This window comes from Herpailurus yagouaroundi, unplaced genomic scaffold, assembly GCF_014898765.1.
Source record: "Herpailurus yagouaroundi ecotype Mexico unplaced genomic scaffold, PumYag 162, whole genome shotgun sequence".
Taxonomy (NCBI): Eukaryota; Metazoa; Chordata; class Mammalia; order Carnivora; family Felidae; genus Herpailurus; species Herpailurus yagouaroundi.
Window position 1 is genome coordinate 50643385 of NW_024412403.1, and position 23030 is coordinate 50666414.

At 36.9% G+C, this 23030-nt stretch overlaps 1 protein-coding gene across 2 annotated transcripts in view; it reads left to right on the top strand.

The window, feature by feature from the left end:
* Window positions 1-23030, top strand: part of ZPLD1 (zona pellucida like domain containing 1) — a 131430-nt gene that overhangs the window by 81898 nt on the left and 26502 nt on the right. For both annotated transcript variants that reach the window (XM_040484400.1, XM_040484401.1), the window contains 2 exons: window positions 4875-4988; window positions 19722-19942. In XM_040484400.1, coding sequence (XP_040340334.1) covers window positions 4883-4988; window positions 19722-19942 — 327 coding nt within the window. In that variant the 5' untranslated portion in view covers window positions 4875-4882. The remainder of the gene's footprint in view (window positions 1-4874; window positions 4989-19721; window positions 19943-23030) is intronic.

Below are 23030 nucleotides of genomic sequence, written 5' to 3' on the forward strand. Positions count from 1 at the left end.
TCACATTTAGTAAGTAATTGCCATTTTCCCATTTGGGAAGTGTAGGATTACTTTCTAGAAGGAAATGCCACGTGATAGTTGAGGGTGGTTTCTGGAGATATTGTGCATTGAATCTTGATTTTAACACTGGTTATCTGTTTAACCTTGGGCAAATTACTTCACATTTCTCATCCCCATAATAAGATGAATAAATCACCTATCTCATAGTTAGATAATTGTATAAAGCACTTTAAAAAACCCAATCTGGAACACTGTATATCCTTAAAACTCACTAGTACTATCATTAAGACAATTTGTGAAAAGAATATTCTTTATATACTCATTGCCTATGTGAAATAGTCATGACAATTATGTAGATGTTAAAAATATTTTGCCTCAATCATAAGATTCGGTTTCAAGCATATGTTAAGCATACATTATTAATGTAATTTACTTTCTGAAAATTATCAGGATATTAGTTTTATTTATTTGACAAACTCCAATTAAGGCAAACAGAATAGTGTAATAATTCCAAAGGTCAAGTTTGTTTTGAATTCTACTCTGTCATTTACTAGATCTGTGACCCTGAGCAAGTTAATAAAAAACTTTAGGCTTTAGTTCCCACATTTGTAACATGAGTAAAAAATAAATCTATGTTAATAGTTGAATATTAAGCAAAAAACAGTGCCTGGGACGTAGCAGATCTCAATAAAAGGAAGGTCAAAAAAAAAAAAAAAGAATCAGGTGTATAAAATTAGAGAACAGTGTTTATGACAGAACTATATCAATTTATACAAAATTGAGTGAAAATTGACAATGAAACTACATTTTCTGACTCATGCTCAATCTTATGCAAATAAATCAGAATTTGTATTTTAAAAGTGGTCATTTTAAAAAGAAAATTTAACATGAGAAATATTGACATATTTAAGAGAAAATCACTTAGCCCATGATTTCCTTTGTATTGCTAAGTATGAAATACAGAGCCTGTTACACTAATTTAAGAGATGCAAGTGTCTCTTTTTAAAATTAATACATCTAGGGGCGCCTGGGTGGCGCAGTCGGTTAAGCGGCCGACTTCAGCCAGGTCACGATCTCGCGGTCCGTGAGTTCGAGCCCCGCGTCGGGCCCTGGGCTGATGGCTCAGAGCCTGGAGCCTGTTTCCGATTCTGTGTCTCCCTCTCTCTCTGCCCCTCCCCCGTTCATGCTCTGTCTCTCTCTGTCCCAAAAATAAATAAACGTTGGAAAAAAATGAAAATAAAAATAAAATTAATACATCTGAATTCCTTAAAATTCAATGTTGTGCATATGGTTGTCCTCTCTCTCCTCTATCCCCATCAATTTAAATTCATAAAGATACAAAGCTAAGAAGCACGTGCATGAAGCTTGTGCTCACTAATCATCAAGGTTTTTATTATCTACGAAGTTGCTATTAATGTTTTGTAATATTGGCTGTGTTAGGCAGTCTTTCACACCACAGTTAGCACCAGTCACTGGGGTGTTGGTTGCTGCACCTAGTTATGATGGAAAAGATGGGAAATGCCTTTGCTCAAGCTCCAGTTTGCTGGAGCCACAATGGGACAGCAGCCACTGCACGTCACACAAGAGTGGATGATAGAAATTAAGTTCTACCTTGTGACATGAAACTCAACTGAACTTTTTTAGCCAGACCAGGACTGGATACACATGTCTAGAATTATACTCGCCTAGGAGCTAGGGAGACTGAGCAAACAGGACCTTATGCTTTAATGAATGTAAAGAGTCTCAAAATAGTCCAAATCCCAGGCAATCCCATTTCAGAAAAGAACTTTAGGAGCTACGGCAAGATAGCATTTTCAAGCTTGCCTCTGTGCATTGATGTTTAGGGTTTCTGTGTGCAGAGAAAATGATGAGATAGGTTCGAAGGTGGGAAGTGTACAAGTTAATAGTTCATCATTTTGTTTTAACTTGCAGGTGGAATATAAATACAGTCTTGAAAATGCCATAATCTCTGCCACTGTTACAGGGATCAAAATGTGGATACTGCCTACACAAGAGATGTGGGTGTCCTTTAAAAATCTCCTGCTTAATGTACCTTAATATTGACACACTGATCAGTACAAATGATATTATAATGTGATTCAACTAATCAGAGCTGTTACTAGCCCATAGGACACCTTTGTGTTGAGCCATCTAGTTCCAGAGCATGTGTCTTAGCCAAGGGAGCACAAGCCCTGTCACTATCCCTCTTATTGGGTGTATTTGTGCAGGGGACAACTTGCACATCAATACATGGTGACCCTGAAGCTGATATTTCAGTGTCTTCTGTATGTCCAGACTGTGCTATGTTTTTTATGCACTTACAGTTTATAGTCTTGTGATCATCATCTTGATTTTCAAACGAAAAATCTACAGAATGACTGAGGGAGGATTGAATCCATGTCTGCTGATATCAAAATCAGTGTATATTTTGTTGAAATAAGATGCTGTCTACCTCTGTCTTCTTTTCATCAAAAAGTATTTATCAAGGGTTTTAATCTTCACGACAGTTCTGTGAGTCCTGTTCAAAGTGTAAGGGAGGGAAGCATGCCACTTTTGAACAGCCTCAAATCTGATCTAACTTTATAAAGCTAAGACTTTGCCACCACTGTTAGTAGGTTGCTTCAAATAGCACGGGTTTCTCATCCATTTTTGGTAAACCTAGATGTGTCCAGTTTAGTTTATAATGATAATTCTCACAGTTTTCACAATCAGGGTCTTTTCTCCATTTTTTTGAAAAGAAATGATTTTCTCCCTCTTAATGCCCACACTATAAAATACATCTTTTAAGCAGGTTGCATTCACTACATAAGAATTTGCTTATCCATTTTCAGATGAAAATATCTATTAAAGATCTATCACTTCATAAATTTAAAGAAAAGAAACTGATGATAAATATCAGCCAAAATAACACCTTTTTTTAAAAAATAACAGATGATATTTAGGTAGTGTGTATAGCAAATGTTAGCAGAAATACCTGTTGAATTCTGGGTTCCCCAATTGTTTTCCATGGCACTTAACCTCCCTGAGACTTATTCATCTTTCTCTGTACATGGAGTAATAATTCCAATCTCATCCAATATGAATGGAGGACAATAGGCAAGTGACCTGGCACACAGTGCCTTCTTTGTGCATAGTGTCCTCTCAGTAAGTGTTTTTTTTTTTTCCTCCTGTGGAAGAATATAAAAGCTACACGGCGTTTCAGAATAAAAATAACTCATCAGTGAAAATTCCCCACTCTGTGAATCACTATGCATGGAAGGTATTTCTAGCTTGGAAGACAATGATGTGAGTCTAGAGTCTCCAATGCCTCATGGGAATCAGTGGGACCCAGCATGAGAAGGGTATGGCGGAGCATCTACTAGGTGTGTGTGTGGTGGGATGTACTGCTCAGAAACAAGCTGCTCTCTTTCCTACCAGTATTCCAAAATCTCCAAGAGATCAAGGCTTTCTTGTTTATTTGAGGTGTCTTGAGGAGCTAGATGATGACATGGTGCAAATGTGGCCAAGAGAGCCTGGATCAGATATTTGTGTGAACTTTTTGTTTACTGAATGTCCTAGAGAATCAGAAACAACTAGACATGTGGCTGTTCTCCCAAAAGTCATGAGGTTCGTGCCAGAGTAGCATGTTATAATGCTGAAGGAAGGAAGTTCCTGTTGAATTAATATTTTTCAGTCTATTTTTAAGAGTAAACTCATGCCTTCCTTTCCCACATCCTTACCAAAGTGACTTTGTTCACCATAAACTTGTTATACTAAAATGATGGCTCAAAAGCAAGATGTATTTCCTTCCTTTTGCTAAACACTTGATTAATCATGTAAGGGAAGATCTTTAAGGGCAGCTAAAATACCATAACCCCTTCCCCAAACCCCAAGCTTTTAAAATGCACTAAATTATTTGAGTAAACCATTTACAATTTTATTTTCTTTTTGCTTTTCACACACAGACCAAAACCACCAACCCAAAAGATTTTTTTTTCAGTGCACAAACTATGCTCTGAGAATAAGTTGGGTGCTTCTGGAAGATGGTTTCACTTTATCTGGCCAAAAAAGGGTATCCAGGGGATAAAATATTAAACACCAGACTGACTGGTATTTAATTTTCAAAGTCAATTTATATTTATTTGTTCAACACACAATGACAACTTAAAAAATCACTTTCCATTACTTTCTCCTAGGAATTCAAGGTGTTCATTTATATGTATTAGTCCTATTTATTCACAAATGAAGGGTCATTGGATTCATGATGTCAGTCTACACATAGTATTTTTCTGTTCTTCCTTTTGCTTTAGTCCTGTGTTTCCTGAATTAAAAAAAAAAAAAAAAGATACACAAACCACTGATTTTGAGAAGTAGCATTAGTCTGGAATCCTTTGTTGAGGGGAAATTTTTCCTGACATTATTTAGTCATTAAGAATATTGAGAATCCTCTGAGAATCAAGTACTGAGTGTTGAATCCCTTTTACTTCATGAATATTGGTGTTTTAAAGTATAGAGTTGTCTCTACATTTATTGGTTGTCTAAGTACACTGTTCTAATCTGTGAAATATTTGGTTTGACTTCTTCCTATTTATAATGCATTTTCTTTTTTAAACTTTATGACTATTATATATCTTCGTTCTTTCACTACAAAAGCCTGGATTTGTCACCCTTAGCAAACTGACGCCAAAGAGTGGAAATAATTTTCAAATATTGTAACCAAAATTTCTGCATTGTTGCCTATAATTATTTCTAGAATCCTTAGTCCCTAAATGAGCTTTGCCTGTACGTATATAGACTGCCAGCCTATCCAACAGTGAGCTCATATCAGACTCAATCTTTTCAGTAAGTAAGAGTGAAGGCTGATGATGTCCACATGATAAATAACTCTTTTCCAGGTTTTGCAATGGAACGAATATGGTTGCTGTTGCTTCTAACAAGTAGAGTGCTTCTGGGGTCTGCTCAGTTTAATGGCTACAACTGTGACGCCAACCTCCACAGTAGATTTCCTGGTAAGTCTGAACCTAATCTTTTCTCTAATTATATCTTGAAAGAGTGATTATATTTGAATAGTAAGGCCCTTAAATACATATGGAAAATGGAGGGGGGTGGATATCCATCTACATTAAGTGGATATTAACAAATGGCAAATGACAAAAGACATTTTTCTGGAGTTGTAATTTATATCCACATTAACATACAAAGTGTTCATCATAGTTAATATTATTATAATGGCTGCTCACAAATGTGAAAAATACTGGTTATTGGGTGATAGAATCGGGAGAGGCTAATTTCATCAAAATTTGCCTAATTGATGCCTTTTTCTTCCTTGTAAGTTAATTCAGACTTTCAAAACTGCCCTTATATGCTAATAGATTTACTTAGGAATAATACTTAAGAAAATCTGAAATATAGTACATTACTCAAAAATATTATTTCAGTGCAATGACGGTCATTACCAAAATACGCAGGCCAACTTCAGTATGCATAACACAGCAACCATCAACATTGTGACAGATATGAGATTTTTGACTATATTGATGGACACGTCCCACAGGTTTCTAAAATCTACACTCAGTGAGAAGATTACTTACTGAATTATCAGTGTTTCATTTAAGTATTCATCATTTTTATATCAGCTAAAGTTAGAGAATCACAGTTAAACACTTACAAAATAAAGACTAGAGAGTCTGAAATCACTTTTCCAAGTTTGCCATGCAAATTGAAATGCTTTCTGTCATGTTTTATGTTTCTCAAACCTGCCAGTACTCCTGTGTTCAGAGCATGCCTGAGCAACAGCATACTTGGATAGAGCAATCAGTAGGTAGTTATGTAGTTGGCATGGGATTTCTAATTTTTTTTTTAATTTTTTTAACATTTATTTATTTTTGAGACAGAGAGAGACAGAGCATGAACAGGGGAGGGGCAGAGAGAGAGGGAGACACAGAATCTGAAACAGGCTCCAGGCTCTGAGCGGTCAGCACAGAGCCCGACGCGGGGCTCGAACTCACGGACGACCGTGAGATCATGACCTGAGCCGAAGTCGGATGCTTAACCGACCAAGCCACCCAGGCGCCCCGGGATTTCTAATTTTTATGAAGAGAGGTAATCTGGATTGCTCTCGAATAAGAGCCAGAGTGTGCAGGAATGTCTTCAGGAGCCCAGACTTAGTATGCAAGTGCTTGGCAGGTTAAGAACGACCTGGAGTTCAGGGTGGGGAATATCGGAAGGTAAGTCTGGCAAGGTATTCTAAGGCAGGGTTGTTAGTGATTTTGAGTACCATGCAGGAGGGTTTTTTAAAAAATGTTTTTTTTGTAATGGAAAATTCAAACATATACAAAAGTAAAGATTAGTAAAACAAGTAATTGTACTGATCATCCAATTTCATCAATTATCAACACATAAATTTTGCTTCATCTCTCTCTCTTTCTTACCATTCCCATCCCTGGAATATTTTAAAGTGAATTCATTATTCATGTTTCAGAATGTATATGTGTTGGAAAGGAACTCAAACAAAATCTTCACCCTTTTGTATATGTCTAATAAACTTAACGATAATCCCTTAACATATCATCTAATACTCAGCTAAGTTGCCTTTAAAACATCCACACAGTGTATTTGTTGACATGTGTCTTTAGTCTATTTTAATTGATAACAGTCTCTCTCTGTCACTTGCTTTTCTAAAATGCTGCTTATCTCTTCAAGTAATGTGGAATTCTGACTTTGGATCTGGTTGATGCAGCTTCAATGTGTTTGTTATTTAACATTCTCCCCTTTTTCCGTATAGCCTATAAACTAATTACAGCTAGAGATGAGTAAATTCAGGTTCAGTTGTTTGGACAAGAAGACTTTGTGCGTTATTTGTGGACAGTATTTTGTCTTTATTTTCTTGGTGATGAAGACACATTAAGTCCTTTTAAACACATTTTTTTAAGGATCTTACATGGTCATGTTTTGTTTTAGAAAGCCAACCTTGGGAGAAGCAAAAGATAGAATCAAGTTGGAAGAAACTAGAGGCAGAGAGAAATGTCACGATGGCAGTGTCAGTGGGAACAGCAGCAGGAGACAGCTCTTAAGAGATATTTTTGTGTTGGACTCAACAGAGTTTGAGAACTGGTTCAATTGGGGAGGTGAAAGAGAAGATGATGATGATGTCTTAGATGATGTTATGAACTTGGATAACTGCATGTTGATACTGCTGACACCAAAAGTTTAGGGCATTTGCATGTTTTAGAAAGGAAGTTTAGTCTGGGAAATAATGAGTTTGAGGAGCTTCTAGAATTTATAATGACAGCTTCTATCCAATAGTAGAAAATATGGACCTGGGTCTGAGGACAGAGGTTGCTCCCAAAGATAACTGTGTGGTATCTGAGTAGATACCCTGTGCAGTGAGTGAGTAATGAGCGGGAAACAGGAAACTGAAAGGTAGGAAAATAGACTACTCTAATTAGGTAACATTGGTGGTGAAGGAAAGAGAGGAGTGGCCTGAGCCAGCAGTTTAGGATTTAGGGATTAGAGGGCTAGAAGCAATTTAGTATACACGAGTAAAGGGAAAGTATTCAGAGATCAGGATTACCAATAAGAAAATAATTGATGTAATGAGGAAAGAAAATATGGAAAAGAGAAAAGATACAGGTGCAGGAGTTGACATTGGGAAACTGGTAATTGTTTCTTTGATTTAGGAGAGAAGGAAAAATAAAAGACATGGGCAGGGAAGTTGAAGAATACTAATTGTGATGTGGAAGGCAGAGGCCTTCAGGAGAGTGAGGGCCCAGAGAGTGAGGTCAGGACCTGGGGAAAGTGGTCAAGCCTTACCCTGTTATGCATGAAAAGAAGGCCAAAAGGTAAAAAGATTTCCAGGCAGAGAGGATCCATCTGATGTTGTACTTAGATACTTGTAAACAAAAGATGTAAATGAGCCAGGAAGTGAGTAGGACAGCATAGGGAAATACAGTACATTTAAAAATGATGTTAAAACATTCAATTACAGTGGTGCCCACTGACCACCTGCATCAAAATTACCTGGGATGGTTATTAAAAGTGTTTTAGCCCAAAAGTGTTTACTCTACTGTTTTACACCAAATATAGTGTCCAAATCTCTGATTGTGGTGCTGGGAATCTGTCTGTATTTTAAACCCTGCAGATGAGTCTAATATGCATTCATGGTTAAAAGCAACTGACATAGTATATACTATTAGTTTCTTTAGTCCATTATTCTAATTAAAAGCACAGGTCTGTGTTAGGAAATAAAATTAAAAATAAAATCTTCCCCCAATCCAGAAAATGCTCTCTGCAAGACAGTAGAGATGAAAACACTTATCATTGAGCAAGCATTAACCAGAATGTGATGCTCATTGCAAGCAATCCATCAAGAGATTGCACAGAGAGAAATCTTGGTCTTTTATATAGCCAAGCAGATGCAACCCATTACATATATTTTCAAGATAAACCATAACTAGTCCTCAAATAAGAGGGCTTGACAGCACCACTTGTCACATATAGTTCATTCTAAATATACCTGGTGGTTGGGATGACCATCTGTGTTAGCATATTGGCTTTATCTAGAGGAAAAGTAAACTTGTATCTTCCCAAAAGGAAGTACTTTTGTAATTTTGAGCCATGCTTCCTCTTGGGTTAGGATCTCGCACTCCTATAGAAACTGTGAGGTAGGAGTGTTATTTTCCTGGATGTTTATATTTTCAAAAGATGGTTCCCAGATCCTTGAAAAAGATTCTCAGGTCATAAAGCTGACAGAGGCCTTTCTAGTCTTCCTAGGATTCAAGGAAAGGCGAAAGTATTTAGAATTATAAGTTGTCTGATGTAAATGGTTTAAGAAAAGGGAGGGAGAAGTTCCTTCCCTTATTTTAAACAGGGAGAATTAAACCTCTTATTTTTAATTTGTATATGACCTTATACATGTTATCACTTTTAGTACTGTTCCACTTAGACAGCAAATACCCAGACTTACCAAATGCACACGCACATGCATACACACACACACACACACACACACACACACACACACACACACGTGCATGTGTGTGTGCAATTTATTTATTGCAATATAAAATCTGTATTTAAAAAAATCTAAGATCCAGATAACTCCAAAGTCCCAGGAGAGGCTTTAAGTTTATATGGATATTATTTTCAAGTGAGCCCACTTTTGCAGGTTGTTTGCAGAAGAAGACCAGAATGAGCAAATAAAGCATAAAGGTTAATTGCTCACTCCCCTCTTGACTTGTGGCTTCTCTTCCACATCAGGATCACCCTTGATATCATCAGGAGCTCCACAAGCTGCTCAGATACTAAGCAATGGGATAGAATGAGAATGAGTCTGGCAAAGGAGAGGGGCTATCTAAATGCAAAGTAATGCTAATAATGATGAAAGTAATCATCTCACCCTATCTGACCTTTGCTGTTTTATGACATTAGAACTATTTTCTTTCATTTCCATGGCATTTATCCTTGGGCCAAGGGAACTGCCATGGTCTAATTCATTTTAAATTTAAAGGGATACCATTTTATTTTAAAGGTAGTTAACTCTTGGCTATCTAAGCCAATAGCAGGGAACAGACCTATACTCCACTGGCATTATGGTAGTGCTCTTCCCAGAATAAAATTCAAACCACAGTTTACTTTTAGAGTACCACAGAATTATTTGGCCTAAATTAAATATATGGATAAATGCATTTGGCCTCTATGACTGACACACACCTTCTGGAACTATCTCCTTTTTTTGGAAGATGGTAGCATATAAGGGTTAGCCTTAGCTTCTAAGAAGTCTTTAATGACCATCAAGGAAAGATTAGGTTTGTGGCACCAGAAATTTGGTGGCCTGACACCATAAGAATGGTGAACTAACCACTCATGGGAAACTGAATATAAGTCAGTGTTACATAACTTGTCATTTTGTATTCTATTTAAACTATTCATATTCTATTTAAACACTAATAAGGAAGAAACCAATGGGTTCAATGTACTGAGTGATATACACATTACTAATTCTTTCTTGTATTCCTTAGATAAACCTATAAAATCTTTTAAAATCATTTTACAATGGGGAAATGGAGGATTAGCGTTTGTTTAATGATGCAAAGCTAGAAATTGACAGAGATGTAAAACTAAGACTCTTGCCATCAAACCATGATGCCTTAAAGTGAATTCTGAATACTAAGTTTAACAGAATCACAATGGGAATTACCACAGTAACGAATCTGAAAAATCATATAGTAGGAGAATTTGTTTAGCCTTTTTAGTACCTACTTGACTAAGGAAATCTTTTTTCCCTAATACCTATTAATATTTCAATAAACACCAATGTTCCAAAGGAAATAAAATTAAGCATCACAAATTTCACAGAATTTAGGGGTGGGTCAAACAAAATGAACTCTCTGTTCTTGTGTTAGGCTTTGCTTAATTAACCATTGCATTTCTCTGTGCCCAAAGACGAAGTCAGAGTGGATAATGGACTAATTATTCAAGGGAACATGTTTTGGCCTTTCTATGATAAGAAAGAAGAATTCTCCTGCCTTTCTACATAGTAGTAGTGTTTTGGTCTCCAAGTTGTCCAGACAATGCCTGCCTTCTGCTTTGCACCTGTGATTGCAATTACTAGACCAGATGAGGCAGAAGAAGTGATCCAGGCAGGGACCGCTGATCACTTCCTGATTAATCTAAATGATAAAATGCAGTGGCAAGCAAGTTCAGTAACTGAATAATTCAGAGTCCATCCCCTTTTTTATTTCAATAAAGAAGTTTTTTATTGCATGAGTTTTTCGCTTCCTCTGCTTGTATAAATAAAACCCATATGCTTTCTCCTGCCTGAAAAAGATGACCAATCTCTTCTGGTTCCAGAGAATGTAGAGGAGCTAGTGCAAATATAAGCCTGCAAAATTTGCCTCAAACTGCATATGAATTTCCTGAGGCACTAGACACGACAGCTTGTATTTGCTAACGAGAAACAGATGTGAAAAACCAAGGTGGCAAGAAACCCATTCGGTGTAGAGAGGAAACTTGAGTTCCTAATCCACCTTAAATTCTTCATCAGCTGCTGGTATTTTGTGTAGATGAAAATCAATACCCCTTTTGGAGTTCTTGCTCTTTTAGCTCCAAAACCTCAATATCGTATAAATTCTTGTTAAGGGTAAAAGTATCTTTAAAAAATGAGTTAAAACAATGAACATAGCATCTGTTCTCTGAGCAGTTTTAAGTTTATATAGTGCCAAATATTACTCCTCTCATTTTAGAGAGATAGAAGTGGAAATGATATGTAAGTTACTCTTATAATCTGCAAGGATGGTATAAATTAGTTTTGGAATGTCTATTGGAGTTCAGGAAGTAGATTATTTGCAGGTTAGATTTTCTATGGCACTACAAAGCAGTGTACTCTTCAGTGTACAGAACAGACTCCTCCTATTACATTGAATAGGTTTTGGTTCATACTATCAGTTTCAACGCAATGCTACTTTTAAGTGCATATAAACCAGTCCATGAATAGAGATGCAATTTTATTCACAGGAGTACCTGCGTCCGACCTGCACAGAGCCTCCACCTGCTCACAACAGACCCCCTCCCCCACCCCGTGTGTCCTTCAGTTGTTCTGGCGAGTGCCCACAGCATGGTTGACATTTGAGGTGCTCCTCCAGTTATTAAACTGCTGTGGTTTACGGAATGGGGTAGAAGTGGGGGCAGAATACTGATCCTATTCCCAACTTTGTTTCACACACAGCCACCTGAGCACTAAAATAAATTTGTTTGGACTCAAGATCACAAAGCTTTTTACGAACCCTCTTTCACTGAGATTCAAAACCAGTTCGGCAAACCTGGTGGCTCAGTCGGTTAGGTGTCCAACTCTTGATTTCAGCTCAGGTCGTGATCTTGCTGTTCATGAGATTGATCCTCATGTCAGGCTCTGCGTTGCCATGGGATTCTCTCTCTCCTTCTCTCTCTCTGACCCTCCCCCACTCTCTCTCAAAAATAAATAAACTTAACAAAAAAAGTTCCTCACACAAGGAAAGGCATTTTCTCCTTCATGATTCCTCCTCCCCTCTCTCTCCCTTTCTCTCATCCTTTTTCAACCGACCTTCTCCCTCTTGCCAGCATATAAATCATACAAATAGGTATGTGGTGGCAGTGCTTAATCCCACCAGATAGCATCCACCCCAAGGGTTAGCTTCTGCCCAAAGTATATAGATGTGACTAAGCAGTTCAATTGATTAAGAGACTTGAAGCATTGGCATCACCTGGGGGCTTGTGAGAAACACATAAATCAGGTCCCATCTCAGAGCTACTGAATCAGAATCTGCATTTTAATAAAATTCACTGGTGATATATATGCACAATGTAATAAGTGCTGCTTAGAGCATGGTACTCATGATGTCTTGCTTGCTTTGTGTTGTTACATAACCACACTGTGTATATCAGCCCAGGTGGCTGTCATGCCCTTGCTTGCTATTAATGACAATAGGAATCAGCAAATCTATCACTGTTAAAGGAGAATAATTTTAAAAAATCATTAATAATAAGGCAACATAGTAGGGTACCAAGACTAATTTATTTTAAAAGGTTAAATACCCCCCAAAATAGAAAAAATCTATCAATTTCATAATACTTAATGGGTTGAGTTTTCTCAATTGGAAGTCAGAAAATATCTGACATTAAAGATATTGATGCTTGCCTAAAACTCTAAAAACAGGAATCATCTCAGGCACGTGGCAGAGTACAGATAGGAAATATGAGTTCTGGATGAACAGTAAAGATGAAATCGTATTAATTGCACACATATTTGTGAATCTTAGAACTTATTAAAAGTTAGAAACCATGTGTGCTGTTTGTGAAGGAATTGAATTAAGCAAATTTTAATACACATTTGTTGAGTATTTGTTAGGCACTCTGGGAAAATCCAGAGCTTTCAATGAGTTCATAATCTACTGGGAAAGCAAATATCCATTCCCAGATATAATATAAGCAGAACAGTAGAGTCACAGTTAAAGGGATGCAAGGTAGAGCCCCAGAGAACTATTACTTTCCATTGGGAAAAGAGGGAAAGTCTCATTAATGGACAATGTATATATTATTTTTCTGTTTTCAGCTTTTATTTCTCCTCTTACTTGAATTCTATCATTGGGTATTACATCTATTATTATTGTTTATGAGTGATACGTTGAGTATTTGGTATTCTTAAATTTATATTTTTCACTCTTTTCTATTCTCCAAATAGTAGACTCCTATTTCTGACTACCTGTTGTACATTTCTGTTGAGTGTCCCACATATACCTCAGCCTCTCCAAAACTGAGATTTTCATTTTTCTTTCCTGCATTCTTTATCTCAGGAAATAATCTAGTCACCCACTAAAGCTAGAAATCTGAGTATCAGTTTGAGATCCATTCATGCCATCATCTAATCATTTTCTTATAGAATTTAGACCATTGGAATTTATTTCTTCTCAACAATCCCTTCCAAGCACTCCTCCCTTATAGACACATGGTTGTATATAATATGGTATATAAGCCTAATCTTTAGTAAGCTGCATTATAATCGTCTAGTTTTTCTGTCTCCTTGAATTAAACATGAGCATCTTGAAGTAAAGGAGTGTTACTAATGCCTTTATCTTCAGAGTCTAGTACAGAGACTGACATGTAATATGTATACAATAAATGGTTTTTAAAAATACTTTGTTGACATGAACTGGCATGTAGTTTAGGTCTTGAAAATAAATAGGAACAACAGCCTCCAGCTTGTATAAAACTGATGGCACTGGGGCGCCTGGGTGGCTCAGTTGGTTGAGCGTCCGACTTCAGCTCAGGTCATGATCTCACGGTTTGTGAGTTCGAGCCCCGCATCGGGCTCTGTGCTGACAGCTCAGAGCCTGGAGCCTGCTTCTGCTTCTGTGTCTCCCTCTCTCTCTGCCCCTAACCCACTCGCATTCTGTCTCTGTCTCTCTCAAAAATAAATAAACATTAAAAAAAAATTTAAAAAAAAACTGATGGCACTGATTTTGTGTTTTAAACTCCTGTGTACTTCACCTTTTTTTTTTTTTTTAAATGTTATGCACTGACCCCAGAGTTGCTGATTTTCATGCAGATTTTTACATTTTCAGGTTAGGGGTTAGAACATTTCAGGTTAGAACATTTTGAGCCACTGCTTTGTGGGGCTGAGTACCAGTCTACAGCCCAATTTTTGGAGGTGTTGCCATATTTGTATTGTAGAATATGTGTGTACAAATTATTTGAACAACTGTATTGATCTGTGCTCTGATTATTCCAGGTAACAATTAGAAAATGTTAAAATAAATATTCTGATGCTAAAGAAATGTAGGTCTCAACAGTATTGAGATGAGATGAAAATCATTCAGTCTATCAAAAGCCGGGGATCTTTAGTCTCATCTATATGCCATTGAAATTAAACTAGTTGCATATGGAACTGTCGAGGAAAAGAACAAAGTTAGATATACTTGTTAGATATATGAATTATATGCTACAAATACATTGTCAGTGATTGTGCCTAAAGGGAAAAGTGTAGTTAGGTTTTCTAGGAATGGAACTTTATTGGGAATGAAGTAGAACGAGATTTTTATTCATATGGATAATTGGATTCATCCTTTCTTTACTCCCATTTATATGGTAACAATGCTCTCTCAACTCCCAATCTGGACACATTTTTTTATGTGGTAAGAGATAGTTGACAGCGACAGGATGTTTAAAATTTGCATAATTTTCAAAAATGTGAGATAATCTCATTGCCTGATTGATAGGTGAGAGAAGTGCAGAGCACTTCTTTTTTTTACCTGAATTCGATTCAATACTGCATTTTTTTAGTCTTGTGAAACGCTTAACTTGTTTAAAACATCAGGGGAAAAATAGCCATGCTGGCAGTATAACTGCATATAAGCTCTAAGCCGGCCTGCCATTTTAATAACGCTTTGTATGTTTAAACACGAAACACTAAAAATCAAAAATCTAAAGGTATTTATTTCTTGATATTTTTGTTTTTAACTTGTAATCATTGAGTTGCTTCATACTCAAGTGTTGTTCAAAAGGATATACCAACTCAGTCTAGAGGTTGGACAATAAAAAGACTCCAAAAAATTTAGTTGTTGAGAACAACCGTTATTCACTAACTCTGAGGAAAAAATTTGTCTTCTTTTGGCAGAAATTGCCCTTCAGCAACTTAAAGTATCTCTTCTCCCTCCTCAAAGCATCACAAATGGAAAAAGTTGTGCTGAATGGATGTCTTTAGTATCTACAACCAGGAAAAAATGTGTTTCTCAGAAGGGACAGTGAAAAGTCTTTAGAAAACTGGGTTAGGATGGATTTGAACAGATCTCTTTTCTTACACTGGGAAAAGCGTTTCTCTTGTTATCATATCTCCTAGTGGGATCAGCTTGTAGCAAATTCAGTTCCATTTCAGGAGTTACAAGCCTTCAGTTAAACACAGAAAACTGAAGAGAGCTCTACATCTGGACAAAGTCATCTTTGCCATTTATGAAGCTATTCTAAGTATCAGTTAATTCCTCTCAAAGGTGAAGAAGCTGAAGTCTTTAGATGGTTTAAATTACAGGGAATGATACTTCCCCTTTGTAAAGTATTTAATGATATATATTCACTTCAATACATTTGTGATATTACATGTAATGCAGTGATACTAATTCCCTATCTACTGGACATCAAGAGAGTTCTTAGTGAACTCCCTGGAAGCTAAGATTTGATCGACATTGAGGTAGATATTTTGTTATCTTACAGAGACCATTTTGTATGAAAAGGTTTCCTGTGGTTTTGCCCTTGTGTTTGCCACTTGACCTCATTTTCTACCATTTCCTCCTTTGTATTTTAAATTCTAATGACAACAGAATTGTCCAGCTCTCAACCAGGCTTCAGCATATTTCTCACTTGTATCATTATTCACACTGTCCCCTCTGTGTTATAAAATTTCTACTCCTTTATATCACTAACTCCTATTGGTACTTCATAACTCAGGTCAGTGGCATCTTCTCCAAGAGGCTGTTCCTAACCAGCTGGCCTAGGTGAGGTTCACTTTCTGTACTACCCCATAGCTCTCTGCCCAATCTTTCTGTCAAACTGGGTCATGACTATTTCCTCTTATGGACTATGATCTGAGAATAAGTACCACTACTTTGTAAATCCTCAGTGTAGTCTGTTGTTCCAATATTTCATGTGATTAAGTAATTCATTACTCACATCAATGAATATTATAGCTTCCTTCTTTCTGGGACTTTCAGTATATAGAGAAGATAAATATACAAGTACAGAAACACATACATGATTTTAAGGCTATATGACAGCATAATGGAGTGACATAATTTAGATTTTGGATCAGGAAAATCTTTGGGGAAAAGACAATGAAATTCAAGACATGAAGAATAAATAGGAGTTAATTACACAAAGACTGGGGGTATGAAGACATCCTAAGCAGAGAAAAGAGAATTAATGGCCTTGTGCAAATCTGTACTAGGCTTTTTTAAATGCTCACAGCATTTTGTGGAGGAATAATTTATATAAAATAAGATGCACCAATTTTAAGGGTGCACCTTGCAATTGTTCAACATATGAATGTACTTAACGTAACTACTAACCAGATCAAGATAGAGAACATTTTTATCACTCCACAAATTTTTCTTGTTTCTCTTATTCTAGACACTTCCACCCCAGGAGGTAACAGCTACTCTGGCTTTCATCACTCATTTTGATGCATTTAAAAAACTGAAAAAAAAATTCAGTGAAACAAATATAGGGAGCAAGGGACTAGTAAGGAGAGAGATGTGAATGCAGAGATAAGAAGATGGCAGATCATGGAGAGTCTTGAGGACTTGGTTGGATTTGGAATTTTGGTCTGAGTGAAATGAATAGCTTTGAAGACTTGAGGAGAGGCAACATGATTAGATTCATGTATTAACAGCTATGCTAATTAGAGAGGGTTAAGAGTGGAAATAAAGGAGCCAGTTAGGAAGCTAATATAATATTCTAGGCCAAGAGATAATGGTGGCATGAGCCAAGGAATAGCATATAGATGGAGAGCAGTCAATTGATATAAGATGTGGGAGCCTGGGTGGCTCAGTCGATTAAATGTCCAACTCTTGATTTTGGTTCAGGTCATGGTTCATGAGACTGAGCCCCACATTGAGCTTTGTGCTGACAGCACAGAGCCTGCTTGGGATTCTCTCTCCCTCTCTCTCTGTGCCCCTTCCCAGCTCATATGTGTGTGCACACACTGTCTCTCTCTCAAAATAAATAAATAAACATATATATATATATAGACATATGCATATGTCTATATATATAGACATATGTATATGTACATATAGACATATATGTATATATGTATATAGACATATATATATATGTCTATATATATATGTCTATATAGACATATATATGTCTATATATATATGTATAGACATATATATAGACATATATACATATGTCTATATATATTATGTAATTTGAAGATTCTAAACACTCAAACATTTATTAAAATGAACTCTATTATTTTAGTAAAGATCATCATTAAAAGTTATGATTGTATTTAAACAGCTAATGTGGCTGAAAACTGATAGACATATTCTCCCAATTTTAAGTAGTACTTATTATTTCCTCTACTGTACTTCATAATGAATTCACCTATGAAGGGAATATTGCTTGAAGTTTTCTATAATAATTAGGCTAATATTTATCTTTTGGCCATGAAAAAGATTTTCCATCTTTCTCTCTACCTTTAACCATGAAAAAGATTTTCTTTCTTTTTGTAATGAGCTTAAAATCATAACCAAACATAGAAATTTTCATTTTTACTTATTCACATTTTCAAAATATAACTCACTTAGCCATCAAAAACCACCATGGAGAATGAATACTCCAAAGAAATATACTGTTGAACACTTTTACCCTTAGATTAGAATTGTGGTATTTAAGTGAATTAATTCTATGCCAAAAAGTCTTGAATGATATTTGCATATTACTTAGGTGAACATCATCTAATTTAGTAAAATTATCTTTTAGTTTGCTTGTTTTCTTTTTTAAACAGATTTATTTCTCCAAATAGCTTAGTCAGTTTTTGTTTTGTTTGTATCCACATTTAGAAAATCTGATGCTTATTTTTGATTCTTTAAATAAATTTTTTTACATTTATTTATTTTTGAGAGACAGAGTGAAACAGTGCACGAGTTGGGGAGGGGCAGAGAGAGAAGGAGACACAGAATCTCAAGGAGGCTTCAGGCTCTGAGCAAGCTGTCAGCACAGAGCCCGATGTGGGGCTCAAACCCATGAACTGTAAGATCATGACCTGAGCTAAAGTCGGACACTCAACCAACTGAGCCATCCAGGCACCCCTTGATTCTTTATCTAAGTGGTAAAATGGAGTGTTAAAAAGTGGCAAGCTTACTGCATTAATGTCCTAAGGCTGCCATAACAAAGTGATACAAACAGGGTGACTTCAAACAGAAACGTATTGCCTCATAGTTCTGGAGACTAGAAGTTCAAAATCAAGGTGTCAGCAGGGCCATATTCTCTCTGATGCTCTGGGTAGAATCCTTCCTTCCCTGTTCCTAGCTTCTGGTCATTTGCTGGCAATCTTTGCATTCTTTGATATTGATGCATCACTTCAATTCTGTGTCTTCACATGACATCCTTCCTACGTCTCTGTCTTTTCATATGGCATTCCTTTTGTAAGGACACAAGTCATTTTGGATTAGAGACCCACCCTATTCCAGTGTAACCTTATCTAAACTAATTACATCTACAATGACCCTGTTTCAAAATAAGGTCACATTCTGAGATACTGGGGTTTAGGGCTTCACTGCATCTTTTGGCACATGATTCAACTTGTAACAGATAGCAAAAACAATCAAAGTAAGTTTCTGCCTCTGGGGAATTGCCTAGCAGCCAACCTCTCCATTTGCTGCATATATTTTCTTCATTACATGTAGAAAAATAACTACATAGAGGTATGAAAACGTGTGTGTGTGTGTGTGTGTGTGTGTGTGTGTGTGTGTGTATGTGTGTATGCTCACCTGTACAGACCTGATAACTCATAGAATAGTCATGGAAACGGGGAAAATGATGTTTTAAATTTCCATGCAGAGTTCATTCCTTTTATTTTGGCATAGTCACTGGCAAAATTTTCTTAAAGCAGGCTATGCATGTTTTTTGTAGTATCAGCACATTTGTTTTCATTCCTTTCTCTCTAGAGTAATTTAATATAGGCAAAATAAAATGGAATTCTGACGGATGGCTTATGTTTCTCCATCCTGGGTAAGATGGCTTACAAAACACCAAAATGCTCAGCAATATGGCTTATGAGGGATTTTAACTGCTTCTTCCTTATACTTGGGAAAACTTACCACTTGCAGTGAGTCTCACTACTCTAGACAGGTTATCTGAATAATTCAGATGATTACTCTGGTTCTGAATTTTCTCTGCAAACCTGATTTTGCCCCTTCAGTTCTCTAATCATTCTGTAACAGTCAACTGACATTTAATGCAAATCTACTGTGTATCAAACACAAAGAAACAGAGATGTTTTATAACTCCTAAATAGCTAAATCTAAGACTATTTTCCCTGGCTACTTCTCTTAACAACCTTCACATTGGATCATGGTGTATTCAAACATAGGAATGAGTTAAACAGGCTGAGGGGATGAGTAACTACATTAGGGGATGTTATAGTTATTCTTGTATCCTGCACTGTGCTTTTGTGACTAATATTTGCTTTCTATATATTTTTATTTCAGCTGAAAGAGACATCAATGTCTATTGTGGGGTGCAGGCCATTACAATGAAGATTAATTTTTGCACAGTACTTTTCTCGGGTTATTCTGAAACAGATCTGGCACTGAACGGAAGGCACGGGGATTCCCACTGCAGGGGGTTCATCAATAACAACACCTTTCCCGCGGTGGTCATTTTCATCATCAATCTCAGCACCTTGGAGGGCTGTGGAAACAACTTAGTGGTAAGATGAGTGTAAAATCCTGTGCTAGGTTTGGGGTCACAACAAAAATCTCTCCCCGTTTCATGAAATCATCAGAAGCCCAATCTGTCTTTCAGGAAGAAATTCCAATAAAACTGAACAAATCACTTCCGTTGCTTGTGTGAGGCTTTAAACATACAATTTTATTTTCCAATGATAGTTCCCCTTATTGTAGCTGAGCAGTAGAGGGGCTCGAGATCAGCTACACTACTATAAACAACATTATTTGTATGAGTGACATTGATAAATATTTCTCTACACTTTATCATTAGCTATGTTTCTCCTGCTTTTTATGGAACTGTCTTATCATGCAGAAATTGTTTGCTTCAGTGAGTTGGACAATGGGTCCCTTGGCCTATTGCCTCTTAGTGACCTCATTCAGAAAAAAAGATGAAATATAGAATGGGAAGACTAGACTCTCCTAGGTTTCACGTTTACCGTGGAATGATCCACACCAGTGTCGTGTGAAAGAGGGCTGTCAGCATTTCCGGTGTGATATTCTCCATTGTGTGGGACTGTCCTTTGAATTTCAAAATGTTTTTCATACTCAGTCTTACTCATGAAATCCCAGTAGATTGTTCAGAAAAGGAAATCTCTCTAGTCATTGTGAAAATCAAATATTTCCATCCCCAAACAGAGTCACTAGTCTATGTGATTCATTATTTATGCTTGCATTGAACACACACACACACACACACACACACACACACACACACACAGGAATTGAATAAGGAATTGATTCTCCCAAGAATTAAAATTAATTGAAGTATAAATATTGTGATTTGAGGGGTGTTACACTGAAATTCATTGAGCACTATTTTTCATTTTGCTTGTTTAAATATATTCTTATTGGTAAATCTTAGCACAGACAAAAAGGACATCCAATGAGCATGACCACTTAGCACAGTGAATAAGGAGAAACTGACTTTTCCTCTTCATAAATTATTATTTGGGATTAAAGAGGAAGGCTTAATTTCTCTGAGGACAGGGTTTCTAAGACTTGATGGGGGATGGGAGACAGGAAAAAGATTTCTCTGATTTCCTTCTTTATCTTTTCCCAGAGGGTAGTTAGAATATTGTGCCCATGACCATTTCAAGCCTGCAGCTTGAGTATTGTTGACTCTTTTTATTAAAAACATTTATTCATCTCTCTGAGTTGTGCACAGAGAGGTTATGAGGTGAGCCTGAGGGAGTGTGACGCAAGCTGGTTATTATATGTCTGTATTTCCTTGTGAAAGGAGGAACCCACGTGGAGAGACAGAGTTTCCCTCCTCCCACTGTACCCTGGGGTCTTTCCTTCATGGCACTTTCTTCTCTGGATTTAAGTCTTGCCCTGCTACCAAGAAAAAACAATTCAGGAGAAATGCCAGGCAAAGCATCTGGGTGTGTGTGCACACGTGTGGGCGTGTGTGTGCACACCTGCTGTTTACTTTTTTTAAAAAGTTGAATGATTTAGGTATAAAAGTTGCTACATATGTGTACGTGTGTTTTATTCTGTTTTCAAAGAATTGGTATGTTTAGCTAGCCAGTCAGGCAAATGTGAGAGGAGGGGAAGATTTGCATATATTTTCATTTTTTCATAGACGTCACCAGCTTTGGAGTTTGCTCCAAGGACAATCCTACATGGGAAAAATTAAGTAGACTATTACGTCACTGGATTAGGATAAAAAAATTGTTTCAATTATAGTAATTCTGGCCCTGTTCATGAATTAGCTAGATAATTGCCTCAGCGTTGCCTATGTACTCCAGGTTCACGCATAAAGTTTATTCTCTTGTTGAAAAGTAAGTATTATAGGTTTCCATAATATCTGCTAAAAGTATTTATTGAGCGTCATACTGTAGTTGATGTAATGGGAGGAGCTGTATTCTATGAAAAGTATAGAGTGTTATTATAAAAGTTGAGAACATTATTATTTCTATAATGGTGGCCAACAACATTATTATGAAAGTCAAGAACATTATTGATTATTCCTAAAATGGTGGTTCTTAAATCTTAGTGGGATTGAATAATCCAGTCTCAGGAAAATACACGTATGGACAATATTTTAATATAAAGTCTGGGAGTTCATCCCCTTGAAACCTGTCTATGAACTGTTACCCTGGGAGGGGATGAGAATCTCCATGTATGTACCACAAAGGAAGACCCTCAGATGGTCACATCAGAAAAAAAAAAAAAATTGTGACCTTAATGCATTTGCTCAAAATTTATCTCAGGGGCCCCAAGCTGCTGGTGTCACTGTGTGTTGCTGACCATGCAAAGGCAAAGGCTAAGGGGATACCCTACCCACAAAGAGTTCTGATTATGGTGAAGGGGACTGCCAGTTTAAGAGACCGCTCATGCACTGTGACTCCTCCTATGATGGAGATGAGCATTACGGTAGGACAGTCAGGAGGTTTCCTAGGGAAGCTGATGAGACCCAGGGAAAGAGTAGGATACATCATGGTGAATCAGGGGAGAAAGGAGGCAGAGAAAGCATGTGCAAAGCCTTAACGAGATCCTTGTGACTGGCTGGGGCATTTTTTCTTGAAATTTTTAAAAATGTTTTTATTTATTTTGAAACAGAGAGAGAAAGAGAAAGAGAGAGAGAGAGAGAGAGAGAGAGAGAGAGAGAGAGAGAGATGCAGGGGAAGGGCAGAGAGAGAGGGGGAGAGAGAGAATCCCAAGCAGGCTACCCCGATTCAGGACTCAAACTCACAGTGAGATCATGACCTGAGCCAAAATTAAGAGTGTGATGCTTAAGGGACTGAGCCACCCAAGCGCCCCTGCATCTGGGACATTGTTAACCAAGTGTGTGATTACAGGGATATGAAGCGAAAGTGGGAATCAAGATAAGGTTAACAGGAATATTTTAAGCCATGCCACAGAATTTGGACTCTACCGGTGAACATTTTGAAATGACTTATTGTAGCACTCTGAACATGTACTCTCTCTCCTTTCTTACTTATGAAATATGAATAAAGTGTCTTTGGTGAATATGAAGTTTCATTTAGTTAAAAGACATATTGATCACTTATAAATAGCATTATGTGCATATAATCTCAAAGCCATGGCATGTTGTAGTTGAAACAG